A 15,122-nucleotide genomic window follows, 5' to 3' on the forward strand; every position below is an offset into this window, starting at 1 on the left:
AGCTTAAAATATGCCTTTAATTGTCCTAATGTGCATGGACATATAGGATAACACTGAGCTGCTTCTACAGGCAGAACACACAACTCCTGTAAAAGCAGCAATTTTTAAGCCAGTGTGCATGGAGCCTAAAGGGTTTTTCCAAACCCGATTAATGCAGTTTGTACTACCTTGCATCTAGATTGTGCCATTACGGGTATAAGGTCCTTTAAAGCGCCTTCAGCTGCAAAGCTATTCTGGCTACACTAATAATGCAGTGAATAATATGGAATTCACATGAGGGTGAACCTTCTTATTTTAGCATATTTTCTGTGTTTAATGGAGTGCTTTCACTTGCTGCCTGAAACTGCTCTTTAAGCATTCTTTCCTTCCAGAGTATTTTTGAGTAACCCTCTGATTCAGGTTAATATTTTAGAGGAATTAGACAAAAAACAAAGTTGTAAAATTATTTTTTTATTATTTTTCTGGCGAACCATTTTGTATAAAATGGCAATTTTCATGGTGCCCTTAAATAGGTGACATGCACTTAGGAAGGAACTCCATAGAATATTACCCATTAATGGTTTGCATGTTTATTATTAGGGACCTGCTCTAACTCACTGTGCTTACCCAGAAAACTTTTGCTAGGCTTATTACTTTAATAACTTCAGCACTGAATGGAAGGATGTGAGGTTTTCACAAGATTTCATCCATTTCTCCACATTTGCTGGAATGGCAGCTGAGTTACCAGACTGCTGAATGGCACACCAACTGACGATGTCTGCAATGGTCAGTTCATTTCCGACCAGCCAGGGAGCCTTGCCTAATGCAGAGTTCAAGGCCCGGAAAACAGCTGCTTTCTCTTTACTGCTGCCTTCTCTGAGTTGGAAGATGGCGGTGTCCACCCAGCTGTCAATTAGTGTAGCTGTGACAGCATTATAAGAGTTGCCTAAGAGGGAGAACAGGAAACGAGCTATGTTGCCTTCTCCTTCAATAGGACACATATTTTGAATGCTGAATTTCATCTGTGGTTTGGGCACTAGAGAAAAAAAAGGCAACATTTTAATTGCAATTATAGGCAGCAAAATCATTACATAACTATACAAAACTCATTCTGTGATTTGAATCAAAACACAATGGCTTCTATCACCCAAATCTACTTGAGCAGTAGCAGTCAGGTAGTAAGACTGGAACTGACTTAATGTAATGTAATCTACTAACTGCAACACTGAAGTACAAATAACTCCTAATAAATTATAGAATCTATCAAGTACAGTGTAATTTTGTTGCTGGTCATATATTACTGTACTTAAAAGCTGAACTCCAGCTTTTGATACACTTGCCATATTTCTATGTCCCTCACTAACATGTGAGGCCGCTGGATGTGCTGAATAAACTGTATGTAGCTGAGGCTTCAAACAGCATACCGTGCTGTGCTCCAGGTTCGAGCCTAGACTTCCTGTCTCTCACCCGAAACACAAGAGTGTCTATCTCAGGGATATGCAATTAGCGGACCTCCAGCTGTTGCAGAACTACAAGTCCCATGAGGCATAGCAAGACTCTGACAGCCACAAGCATGACACCGAGGCAGAGGCATGATGGGACTTGTAGTTTTGCAACAGCTGGAGGTCCGCTAATTGCATATTCCTGGTCTATCTGATCGGTGCTCAGCCATTCAGAGAAAGCAATATATTCTAGCAATGAATACAAAACTTTCTCTGAATTGCTGAGCACCGATCAGATAGAGACTCTTGTGTTCCGGGTATGAGACAGCCTCAGCTACATACAGTTTATACAGCACATGCAGCGGCCTCAAATGTTAGTGGGGGGACATTGAACTCCGAACTTTTGATACACTTTACACAGTTCTGCTTTAAAGCAGAACTAAATCCTCCTATCCTTTACAGCCAAGTAACCTGCCACCTTAGCCTCTATTTTATCTGCAGTTGCCATGGTGTTGCATGCAGGTAGAGTCTTCACATAAAGATAAGGTGCTGCAACTCAATCCAACAGTTCCAAGGCTAGGGCATTGATTGGCATCCCTGGTCTGCAATGATAATCAATGTGCCGATTATCACCGCAGACCCCCCCGTCAGGAAAACAGCCGATCGGCTCTCCTCTACTCATGCCTTGTCAGCACGAGTAAAGGCAAAGTGGATCAATGGCACTTCCTAGTTACCATGTGATCAGCTGATCACATGGTAAAGAGCCAAAGTCAGGCTCGTTACAGGTTTCGGAGATGGTGTGTTAGACTAACACACCACACTGCCCTTGCGGGCAAGAGCAAGCGGCTTATCCTGCTGGACGTCATAGGACGCCCAGTCAGGATAATGACACCACTTTCCGGCCGTCATTTTGCTACATGACAGGCGGGAAGTGGTTAAATCTAAAACTGAATTGTATGCACTTTATATGCACTTTTAAGATGGCATGAATTGCATTTATATTGAGGTCAAGCATATCACAAATCTGATCTCATATGTGCACCATTTTTCATTAAAAGCATGCTATGGTTGATAGTATTCTGTGTCTGATGGCTGTGTACACTAACCAAACTGCTCTGAGCTCATATATAGCAGGCTTTAATTAAAGTGGTTGTAATAGCAGAAGATTTTTTTATCCTAATCAATCCATCCAGAGCAAATGCACCTAAAAATGAATACTCCATTTCATCCCTCACTTTCAGAGGATTGAAACATAGTTTGGGGTTGCTGAGGGCAACAGCTTCAATTTTCTTTGCTTTACATGAATCACAAGTACTGTAGCTTGTTACAGCTTACCATCTTTCCAAATGAGAGTGAAGCCAAGCTGATATTCCTGGCGATACTTTTTATTCACTTGATCCCCAAAGCATTTCAGAAGAGGTTCTGGGATGTTTGTGACAGATGAATGTGTGTGTACTGCTGACAGCACCTGGTAGCGTTCACACAGCAGACTGTGCAGGATCAGCAGGGAAAGTGGAGGCACAGCAGGATTTGCATTGATGACAATATCTCTCAAAGCACCATAATCCTGGGTTAAGAAATAAAATATTTATAGAAATTAGAAAATTGTTATAACTCAAAAATTAGAGATTCATAAAGGCTCGGGTGGGTTCCAAACACCGCTGATGCTACTGCAGCTCCACAAAGGCTTTATGAATTGATTTAACACTTTCACATTTTGTTTTCTATTTAAAATGGTATTAAATCCATAAGCAAACATTTATTATACTGCAGCTTACCAATTCTTAAAAGTGTGATGACTATATTAGTTTTCTCTTTTAGGTTCCCTTTCCTTTATTTCCACCTGGTGATCCTGCCTGTAAGTCTGTTTTTTTAACAGAACAGGCGGTCATGCAGCTGCAGCAATAAAGAGGTTTGAGATAAACAATCAAACACGTACAAGGTTACTTATGGTCAGCTTTTATTTAGGTAAAACCTTTATCCCAAAAAGTAAAAAAAAAAAAAGTTGCTGTAACTGCTTATAAAGCATTAGCTGAAGTTTAGGTTCAATTTATTTGTGTATTTAAATCGGCTAGGACATCTAACACTCCCCTCCCCCCAGATTAAGATTTTTGCTGTCCAAAAGGAGCCCCTGTGCTTCTTAATCCAGAGTGGAGGCACTTCAAGTCCCCATTCACATGAAGGGTCCAAACAGGTCCACTTATGAGTTTTTATTAGGTGGACCTGATTGGATGGTTCATTCACTCCTATGGACCCGTGGTTGTAAATGGACTTGTGCCTACCTCTAATCTGATCTGTCAGCCAACAGAGCAGAGCCGCCTCTGTCCATGTCCACTCTGCAGAAATTGAGCGGACATGGACCGGTCATCGGCCCGCTCTGCTCTGATCAGCAGGGGATCCGTGGACAGATTTCCTGCTGATCAAAACTCCCCTTGTGAAAGGGGCCTAAATATAGGTGTGTTACTGGTCAGATCACCAGGTGAAAATAGAGGGCAAAAAGCCTAAAAAACAAAAAAAAAAAACACTAATGAGCAACCACATTTAATGATTATTAAGCTGCAATATATAACATTTTTGGTTTAATATTGCTTTAACCTTTATTTGCAATTTTTACTGGCGTCTCAAGCATATGTCTACTATTTACAAGATCTTTAACATTATAATATAGAGTTTATCTCCTGTAGACCACGATACTCTATTTTATCTTTAGAATATCACTTCTTAATTGTTAATCACATTCTGCAATATCTAATACAATATCCATTTCTGTATTATCAATGCTCTCGAGAAAGATCTGAGGGTGCATACCGTGGTTGGACTGAAGAACCTAACTAGATCTATGTTTCTAACCTCAGTTCACACAGGTTTTATGTTTGTACATTCCAGACCGAAGAAAAACGTTGTACAGCAAGCTTCACACAGCACCCCTCAGGTAAGTATTGGGGGGCTGCTGCACACAGAAGGTTTTATTATCTTAATGCATTAAGATAAAAAAAACCTTCTGCCTTTACAACCACTATAATCTGAACTGAATCGGTCTGTCTGGAAATCCTAGCTAATAGTTAAGGCACATGAGCTTTATCCAGCACTACCCATAATAACCTTTACTCTAATTGCAGGGCCCACATATCCTGATCATATCAGTTTCCCAGCATCCCTTGGCTTCTATTCAAAATCTCGTAGTAGTGTTGGCTCTTAGATGAACACCAACACTGGTTGGTTGATATAAGTTAACGCTGTGCACTACCAACACTCAGCAGTAATAACATACTTTTCCAAGTATAGCATCAAGATCTGCTGTCTGAGCGGCCGGAGCTGCAGTCGAATCTGCCTGAATAATGTCGGTCACATCAAGATCTGCATCTGGAGTCTGGATCATCTTTGAAAGGCCATCAACAGCAGCTTTCAGCTCATAGAGGCGCTTCAAGATGTCTTCTTGCCTGGACTCCAGGGCTTGAATAGCTGGATCAGCTTGCTCCTTAGGATATAACAAACAACATAAGTCAGAAAAAAAATGACAGAAGAGCTGTCGCTTAAGAAATGTAAAGGTCTGCAAACAGAAACCAGTAATTAACTAAATTGTTCAATATCACAATCCGTTAAGGGGCTGCCATTGCTGACCTCCTTCTGAAAAATCAAGTTTTGCTTACTAATAGTTTCTTACCATATGAACACTGAAGAACAAATACATACTGACACATACTTCAGTAATAAAACCCTTTTCAGATGTGAGGACAATCAGCAAAGCTCATCTTCTCCTTTGCCTGAAGGCAAGATTGTTACATATTTAGATCACCTAAAGTAGGAGTGTTAAACTACATTCCAGTTCATACAAATGTTTTTTGTTTTTTTAAATAAAAGACACTAAAAATGTACTGAAGGAGAAAAACAATATATAAAATGATTTCCCTTTTGCCAAAGTGTGGAAGATATATTGCTAAAAATTACGGAAGTCCTTCCTTCTCCAGATCCCATACAATACCTCCCTGGCATTACTCTCTCTTAAGTAATGTGTGTACTGACGCTGAACCAGGGCCAGATTAACATTGGGGCTATTGGAGCTGCAGCTCCAGGCCCCCCAAACTTAATATAGACCCAAAAAGAACAGGCCATGCAGGGAAAGCAATGGGCTGACAGGAAGAGATCTCCCCCGCATGCCCAGCCTAGCCAGGGCCAGATGCAGTTCCAGTTCTGATGACTCTGCCACTGCCCACTGTCCAATTATTCATTGCTAGAACAGCATGGCATCTAGCAACCAGTGACATATATGCCCCAGCATTCAGAGTGGAGGAGGATGTAACTTGCTCCTCTGCCTCCTAGTGGTCAGTTCCAAACACTTCCTCCAGCTTCTGCGGCCCTTTGCTGACAAGGGAACTGAGTCTAAGGTGAGGCCAGGTAACCTGTTGGGCTGTCTGTGAGTGAGGGAGCTGGGCAGAGATGGAGAGACAGAGGATGACAGCCGCTGCTGGAGGACAGATGACGGAGGGAGGGGTGGAGAGGGGGAGGAGGAGTAGGCGGCCCAAGCAGGGGAGGCTGTTGAAGGGAGCAGTTGAGAGGACAAGGACATAGCTGGGACTTTGATGGAGAGGGGGAGTGGGGAGGGGAATGGTGGTGTGTGGCAGGGAGTGAGAGTATGGAGAAAGGCTGACAGGCTGTAGTGACCCCAGTGGTGGACAGCTCCCTCATGATATGTGCTCAGCTGAGGAATGGGAGCCTGCTATGCTGGATATGTAGTATCATAGAGAGTGTCTCTCTCCTCTATCTCCCTCTCTCTGCTCCCAATGATAGGAATTATTATTGAAGAAACTGGCTTTAATGCTGGGGGTTGTTACATAAGCTGGCACCAATGCTGGGGGTTATTATTCGAGGTGCACCAAATGGATATTTTTGTATCAAAAGCGAAAATTCAGGATTCACTTGACCGAAACTGACATATTATATATATATATATATATATATATATATATATATATATATATATTTGTATTATATTCAACTTTTTAAATAAATATCATGAATTTAAATATGAATCTACTGTCAGCCATTATCGGAAAAGTTAGCACAAGAAAAGCTCAAGAAAAACGCATCCCTTTAAATTCTATGTATGTCTCCATTAGAGATGCACTGAAACATATCAGCTGAAAATGTTGTTTTCGGCATTTTGCAGATAGAGAAAAATGTGCTGATAATGGTGCCGAAAACGCACGCTATTTTGATTTTACTGTGCTTATGGTGCGTTTTTCATAGGTCATGTGACTCAAAAAACGCATGAAAAACGTAACCGGTGCTGTTTCATGCGTTTTTGCTGCATTTTCAATGTGTTTTAACGTGGAGGTCAAACATAGCATGCAGCGTGGCTCGCGCATGCACAGTGCGTGCATGGCTGTGAAGCCACAACCGGGCGCCCACAGTCACAATGCCAGCGCCGAGTAGAGGAGGGGGAGAGGAATGGGGCTTTGTACGCCCGCATCGCTGGACCGTGGGACAGGCGAGTGTCCGATTATTAAAAGTCAGCAGCTACACTTTTTGTAGATGCTGACTTTTATATGGGGGGAACTCCGCTTTAAACTACCATCTATGCTGGGGGGGGGGGTATATTGCAGAAACTGGCACCGATGTGAGGGGTATTGTTGCTGCTACTCACAGCAATGCTGGGGTTTACTTTTGCATAAATTGGCACCAATTAACTTTTCCAGCAATTTGAGCTACAATAGTTCCTCTATTGGATCGGACTACACTGGCCTGCCTTCGCTCCCCACATGCAGCAAAGAGGCTTGGCATCCCATGATCCTGTCATTGGTTTCCTTCCTTGGACCACTTTTGGTAGGTCCTGACCACTGCAGACCAGAAACATACCACAAGATCTGCTGTTTTGGAGATGCTCTGATCCAATTCTCTAGCCATTACAATTTGGCCCTTGTCAAAGCTGCTCAAATCCTTACGCTTGCCCAGGTGTAATCCTGGACTTTGAATTATCCTATCACTGTCCAAATCTGGCTGCCTCAACCTCCGCAACATCTCCAAGATACGCCCCTTCCTAACCAATAACACCACAAAGCTTCTAATCCACTTCCTGGTCATTTCTCGCTTCGACTACTGCAACTCCCGCCTCATTGGCTTACCTTTAGACTATCCCCCCTTCAGCCCATCATGCTGCTGCCAGGCTCATCCACCTTACAAACCGCTCAGCATCTACCACCCTTCTCTGCCAATCCCTCCAATGGCTTCCATTCACATAACAAATTAAATTCAATATACTAACAAAAACTTACAAAGCCTTCCACAACTTGGCCCCCAGCTACAAAACTAACCTTGTCTCCAAATACCAACCAAATTGCGTTCTTTCTTCCTCCATCCTGCTCTCTAGCTCCCATGTCACCTCATCCCATACCCACTCCAGGACTTCTCCAGAGCCTCTCCCATCCTCTGGAACTCCCTACCTCAATCTGTCTGACTATCTCCTACTCTATCCACTTTCAGACGATCCCTGCAAACTCATCTCTTCGACGAAGCCTATCTGAACCCCTCTTAACAACTGTACATTTATTTTCTCCAACAACCCATCCCCCACAGTTATTACATCTTGCATCTCTTGATCCTCCCTCTTCAATTGTGAGATCTAACGAGGCGGGCCCTCTGATTCTTACTGTATTCGATTGTAACTGTACTGTCTGCCCTCATATCGCAAACTGTTGGCGCTATATAAATCCTGTATAATAAATAATATTTTTTTCTGATTTTACCACGATGCGCGTGGCCGGCGGTTGCGATGTCCGCTGGCCACCCGCGATCGTGGGAACGAGAGCCAGAATGGGGATCTGTCAATGTAAACAGATCCCTGTTCCGACGGGGGGAGAGAGAGAGAAAGTGAGAGAGATCTGCTGTTCCTAGTGATTAGGAACAGCGATCTGTCTCCTCCTCTAGTCAGCCCAGCCCCCATACAATTAGAAACACCCCCCAGGGAACACACTTAACCCCTTGATCACCCCCTAGTGTTAACGCCTTTCCTGCCAGTGACATTTATACAGTAATCAGTGGCTGTTTTTTTTAACTTCGATCGCTGTGTCAATGGTCCCAAAAAAGCGTCAAAAGTGTCCGATCTGTCCGCCGCAATGTCGCAGTCCTGATAAAAATCACAGATCACCGCCATTACTGGTAAAAAAAAAAAATAATAATAATAAATGCCATAAAAATATCCCCTATTTTGTAGATGCTATAACTTTTGTGCAAACCAATCAATATATACGTATTGCGATTTTTTTTACCAAAAATATGTAGATCTGTGTGTATGGACAATGTTGGCAGAGAAGCTGATTGGGAGGCACACGTCTCACCCCGGAAGGAAGGCTGGATGTGACATTTACCTGCTCATGGTGTCCAGTGATGGGCTGGTGGAGGTTGGGGAGCCTGTACATGCAGCTGGGCAGATCTACCTGGATGTCCCCGCTGTTGTATTGCTGTACTCTGTACATGGGCATGTCTGCGGCACTCACACTGCAGCACGCTGCGTTCCCCGACTCTCCGCTGATGACGTCACCGGCTCCCGGGGACACTGGGTACACTCTGGCGCAGCCTCGCTATCAGGAAACGGATGCAACCCATGCCGCCGCCATATTTACTAATGGCAGAGCTGCCTTCGTAACAGAATAACTTCCATTACCCTATCTATCTTAACGTGTGTCTGTCCTAGGATCAGCGTGCAGCTACGGCAATGTAAAATTTGTATACAATGGTATTGTAAGGGCATGTAAAACAAAACTCAAACGTATGACTTCGTTTTAAAAAATAGCGCGGTTAATCTAAAGTAGGATAAGATTGGCTCTCGAGGACTTAGAGACGGAAATAACTTAGAATAATTAAAACGTCTAGTTGAGTCATTTTATGGAGCCCTCATTAAATATGGCGGTCTCCGATTTACTCTGGGTCACGTGTGGCTTGACTTCATTCTAGCTCGCCGATTGGCTACAGGCTGAGGCACGTGAGTGAGTGTCATGTGTCAGTGAGAAGAGGATGTGAGGAGGAGGTGGCGGGAGTGTACACATGGATAGTGTATAGTACTCTATGGGAACGCTGTACACATAGCACCATGGAGCAACCTTGGTGAGTTCACTTCTATGAAGTCTTACAATAAACTCTGCAGCCCCATAATAGCTCTGTGTTTCCAAAGAAACTACACTGATAATTGTATATTAAAAGGGAGGGGGTCGTGCGGATATCAGCATTACAAAGGTAACACAGTGGGGGAGATTTACTAAAACTGCTGCACACAGAATCTGGTGCATGGTAACCAATCAGCTTTCAGGTTTTATTGCCAAAGCTTGAGTGAACAAGCTGAAGTTAGAAGCTGATTGGTTGCCATGCACAGCTGCACCAGATTTTGTGTGAACCTTTTTTAGTAAACCCCCCCCCATTGGCATTAAAACAAAAAACCTTGCACAAGTGATCTAAAAATCTAGGCAAAGATCATGTGGTTTGTGGCTACCAGGAGACCGGTGTTATCCAATACAGCAGAACGTGGATCAGTAGCCTGCGTGTTTAAGGAAATATATCTGCTCCGTGTACTTATAGAATAATACACTAAATCTAAAAAGTTTAATACCCGAACAAACATAAAAAATGCTAATGGCATTAACCACTTGCCCACCGGGCACTTACACCCCCCTTCCTGCCCAAGCCATTTTTCAGCTTTCAGCGCTGTCGTACTTTGAATGACAATTGCACGGTCATGCTATACTGTACTCAAACAAATTTTTTTCATTTTCTTCACACAAATGGAGCATTCTTTTGGTGGTATTTAATCACTGTTGGGTTTTTTAATTTTTCCAAAAAAAAAGACCAAACATTTTTTTCTGTCAGTAAATTTTGTAACTAAGTAATTTTTCGCCTTCACTGATGGGCACTGATAGGCTAAACTGGTGGGCATTCATGAGGTGGCACTGATGAGGAGGCACGAATATGCCGCACTGATAGTCAGCACGGATAGGCGGTACTGATGGGCATTGATGGGTGGCACTGGGCGACACTGTTGGGCATTGATTAACAGCAGTGATGGGCAGCACTGATAGGCAGCGCTGATTGCCAGCACTGACTGGCATCGCTAATGGGCACTGATTGGTGGGCACCGATTGCTGCCACTGGTGGGCACTGATTGGTGACACTATATTGCTATATTGTAATCGGGGCACTGATGATCAGTGCCCTGATTGCATTTCTAGATATCTCCCTGCGTGGAGATGCTGCTGATTGGCGCTCCTTGCCACACACTCTGTCAGTGTGAGGTGAGGAGAGCCGATTACCGCCATCTCCGTGTTTACATGTGACCGGCTGTGATTGGACACAGCCGATCACTTGGTTAAAGAGCCGCGGAAACGGCTCTTTATGGAGATCGGGGTTGCGCCGTGTCCTAGCAACACGGCGCGGCCGCGAATGCCGCTCTGTGCACCCTGCGAGAGGGGCCGGTCTGGGACGCCGTCATATGATGGCGTCCCAGAACGAGAGCCGCACCGCCCGGCCGTCATTTGACGGTGGGCGGGCAGCAAGCAGTTAAAGTATTAAAACAGCCAATAAGGTATGAGCAGGAAGCAGAGAAACTGCAGTACACTTTTTTTTTTCTGTGACCAGCTGGGCAGGGTTGTGTCAGCAGCAGACAGGCAATCCCACAGTACACTGATCCTGTCAATGAAAAGCTGTGCAGGGAGGCATATCAGCACAAGTCTGACCACTGGGGGACAGGCAGACTCTGATCCCCAGTACATAGCTCCCAACTGTCCCTGATTTTGAGGGACTTTCCCTTATTTGGAACAAAGTCCCTCTTTCCTCCTCATTTGTCCCTAATTTTGGTCTGATATATATAGTTGTGTATAAAATGCACTTTTTATCTTTCAAAAAGTGCTAAACCTTTCATCTAAATTGCTGCATTTGTAAATTTCAAAAGCCAATATAAAAGGCATAGTAGTGCTAAAAAAAAAAAAAGAAAGCACTTGTGGGTTCAACCGCTTGCCGACCGGCTCACGCCGATATACATCGGCAGAAGGGCACGCACAGGCAGATTAACGTACCTGTACGTTGCCCTTTCAGAAGCAGTTTGCGGGCGCTCACGCGTCGCGACTTCCGTGAGTGTGATCGCGGGTCCCGCGGACCCGATGTCTGCGGGGATACCCGCGATCGTCTCACGGAGAGGAAGAACGGGGAAATGCTTGTGTAAACAAGCATTTCCCCGTTCTGCCTAGTGACAGGACACTGATCACCGCTCCCTGTAATCAGGAGCGGTGATCAGTGTTGTGTCACACATAGCCACGCCCCCCCACAGTTAGAATCACTCCCTAGAACACAATTAACCCCTTCACTGCCCCCTAGTGGTTAACCCCTTCACTGCCAGTCACATTTACACAGTAATCGATGCATTTTTAATTGCACTGATCTCTGTGTAAATGTGAATGGTCCCAAAATTGCACCAAAAGTGTCCGATGTGTCCGCCATAATGTCGCAGTCATGATAAAAATCGCTGATCGCCACCATTACTAGTGAAAAAAAAAATTAATAAAAATGCCATAAAACTATCCCCTATTTTGTATACGCTATAACTTTTGCGCAAACCAATCAATAAATGCTTATTGCTATTTTTTTCTTTTTTTTTTTTTTTAAGATGAAAAAACCTTTTGCCTTTACAACTCCTTCAACTAATCCATTTTTTTCCCGTATATTTGTCCTTTTTAAGGGGGTGTGTCCTATGCCTTTTGAAAATAGGTGTCCCTCATTCCCATCTTAAAAAGTTGGGAGCTATGTCAGTATCATGCAAAGAAGTAAATTGATCACACTGGGATGGATGTGCATCCATGACATGACATGGTCCATTAGAAATAAAAAAGCAGAGGGACTAGCAGGATCACCAGGTATTTCACACAAAAAAAGAAATGCAAAAAAAAAAAAAACAAATCGGATACATTTTTCAAACAAGTACATGGTATCACAGACACATATGAGACATATGAAATATAATTTAATATGCTTTAAGGCCTTATGCACACTGGACATTTAGCCCAGGTGCATAAGGCTCCAGTATTTAAAGCGGGGGTCCACCTATCTATCGTTTTTTTTTTTTTGGAGTTCATTCACAAACTTTTCTTCTCATGATTATCTACTCACATGTTCTGTGTAATAAAACCGCCTGTGTCCGATTTCGTTGTAAAGAATAACTTATAAAATTCACTGAAGGCGGTTTCCATCTTCATTGTGGGCATTTGAAGCCCACAAGCATGTATTTCCTGGATGCGGTGAATGCTGTGCTCCCAGAATTCACCGAGAGGTTGTGATGACGCTGTTGCACAATGCATCCTGGGAAGCCTGAGACTAGCTCCCAGGGGACTGTGGGAGGTCTGGGAGAGGCTAGAAACATGCCTACTCCCATGGGAGGAAAACCAGGAAGTGCTAAGAAGATTAGAAAAAAAAAGGTAATTACGGCGATTTAAATTTTTTTACACAGCATGTCAGCATCTAGGCAAGGAAGAGAATGCATAGAGATAATGTTCAAAATTTGGGTGGAACCCCGCTTTAAGTGCGGGTGGATGGTACCGGTTCACCTTACAGCCCCATTGCCAGGAGCCTGTCAAACTGTAAGAGAGACTTACAGCTCCTATGGCTGGATGGTGCACCCAGCAGTACTTCTGTTTTGTGTAGTATGCACCCAGGAACAAATGCCCAGAATGCAGACTACTTACATTCTAAACATTTGTCCCTATGTGCCCTGCTCACACCATACATATATAGTGGTGTGCAAAAAAACGCAGCTCAACAGACTTAATGTGAAAAAGTCCCAAACCTCAGCTTCAACCAAAACTCCTCATGACCATCTTTCAGGACTTTGTTACTGTTTTTGTTCCTGTTAGGGAGATTCCTGTCCCATTGAAGGGGTTCAGAGGTGGACAATATTTTCAATAAAGACAGAAGAAAAACCACTTATTTTGTAGAGTGGAAGAAGGTTACATAAAATAGTGTTGAGCTGTTTATTAATCTAAATATTCATTTACAGTACTGAACCAGCAAAAGAAATCAAGCCAATCGACCGCAAGTCTGTCCATCAGATTTGTTCTGGTCAGGTAGTGCTGAGTCTTGCAACTGCAGTGAAAGAACTTCTGGAGAACAGTGTAGATGCTGGTGCAACTTGCATAGGTAAGCTCTTTGAGACATTTTAAAATGATATGTTGTTTGTTTGAAAAGTACTTTTAAATTATTAGTACACATTCAACTAAAAAAAATCCTAAGTTGGCCCACCTCTCAAAAAAACATACGCAAATGGAGACCTCGGATCAAACAGTTACATAGTAGTAAGCAGTGCAGCCTACTCCAGGATAGACATAATTTCAATGGCCTTGGAGCTGGCCACCCATGCAGTACTGTGCTGGTGTCCCATTGTCTACCTGTCCCTATTGGCTACCCACAGACTATATAGTAAAACTGACGTGTATGTGTAAATTGATTTCATTATTGATCTATGTGCAGTGAATTTATTATCAGCACCCATAGATTTATTTGATCATGTATTGATATTAGGACTGATTTCATTATTTGTGGCACTGGAATTTATTTACGTACTTATTGGGATTGTATATAGCAAATCCTTTGTTAGCTGCCCTACCTCTCCATTTAGTGTTTGGTTTAAGCTGGTACCTCTGTACAATGCCTACATGCGTGTATGTATGTATATATATATATATATATATATATATATATATATATATATATATATATATATATATATATATATATATATATATATATAGACCATCAGGCTTGGGAGCCTAGGAGCACAAAAAAAAATCTGGTAACTTAAAGTGGATGTAAACCCAATGTCATCCTTTCTAAACTACTGCCATAGGGGTTATCTATAAGGATATACATGTCTCCTGCATGTATCTCTACCTGTCAAATGTCTCCCCTCTGTCTGTTATTAGACCCGAAAAACTTCAGATTCTGTGGGTGGGTCTGTTGTCTGGAGCTCGGAGGGTGGAGTTGTGATGTCAGTAGACTCCCCGCCCACCTCTACACTCCCCTTGTCAATATGCTTCAGCATGCCAAATCATGCTGAGGTGTGGAACAGCCAATCCTTGCAGAGCTGCTGAAGAAAGGAGTGGGGGTGGGAATTAAAAAATAATGCATGTCTTAAGCTAGTGCACAAGATATGTAAATCACCTGTCACTCACAGCAAGGGGGAGGATTTGACAAAGTTTTTCTCTGTTTGTCAAGTTTTATCTCACTGAACAATAAAAGAGGATTGCTCGGAGCTGGATTAACTCTTTGTGGCAAGACTGGGCTCAAATGATAGGAAATCGTATACTCTACATTATGACATCAAAAAAAAAAAAAAAAAAAAAACATTTGGGTTTACATTCACTTTAAAGTGGATGTAAACCCTTACATTCACCCAGTGAAGTTAATATCCTCAGATGATACACAGAGATGGAACAAATCCTCCTTTTTAGTTTTACTTGTTTATCTGCAGTCTTCCCCTTTCTACACCCTTTGAGAAGTGCAGATTTGTTACAAATCTTTCTTTATCTTTCAGCAGCACATAGGGGTGGGTCAACATGACTTACACTGTGTGAGAGCTGATTGGAGGAAAGGGACACGCCCCCACTCCACCTAGGCAGAGGAACATAGGAACATGCAGAGCTGTATTCTGAATAGGCCAGCTCCCTGATTATC

General features: G+C 43.0%; 2 protein-coding genes across 3 annotated transcripts in view; one reads left to right on the forward strand and one right to left on the reverse strand.

The window, feature by feature from the left end:
* Positions 1-431: 431 nt before the first annotated feature.
* AIMP2 (aminoacyl tRNA synthetase complex interacting multifunctional protein 2) lies at positions 432-8,995 on the reverse strand. The gene is made up of 4 exons (XM_073591016.1): positions 8,786-8,995; positions 4,693-4,899; positions 2,757-2,988; positions 432-1,015 (listed from the first exon to the last, which is right to left on the reverse strand). The coding sequence occupies exons 1-4, from the start codon at positions 8,897-8,899 to the stop codon at positions 630-632; spliced, it is 939 nt and encodes a 312-aa protein (XP_073447117.1). The 5' UTR covers positions 8,900-8,995; the 3' UTR covers positions 432-629.
* A 378-nt stretch (positions 8,996-9,373) lies between these two features.
* Positions 9,374-15,122, forward strand: part of PMS2 (PMS1 homolog 2, mismatch repair system component) — a 134,644-nt gene continuing 128,895 nt past the window's right edge. For both annotated transcript variants that reach the window (XM_073591014.1, XM_073591015.1), the window contains exons 1-2: positions 9,374-9,521; positions 13,450-13,589. In XM_073591014.1, coding sequence (XP_073447115.1) covers positions 9,508-9,521; positions 13,450-13,589 — 154 coding nt within the window. In that variant the 5' untranslated portion in view covers positions 9,374-9,507. The remainder of the gene's footprint in view (positions 9,522-13,449; positions 13,590-15,122) is intronic.

The sequence above is a fragment of the Aquarana catesbeiana genome, linkage group LG06, assembly GCF_042186555.1.
Source record: "Aquarana catesbeiana isolate 2022-GZ linkage group LG06, ASM4218655v1, whole genome shotgun sequence".
NCBI lineage: Eukaryota > Metazoa > Chordata > Amphibia > Anura > Ranidae > Aquarana > Aquarana catesbeiana.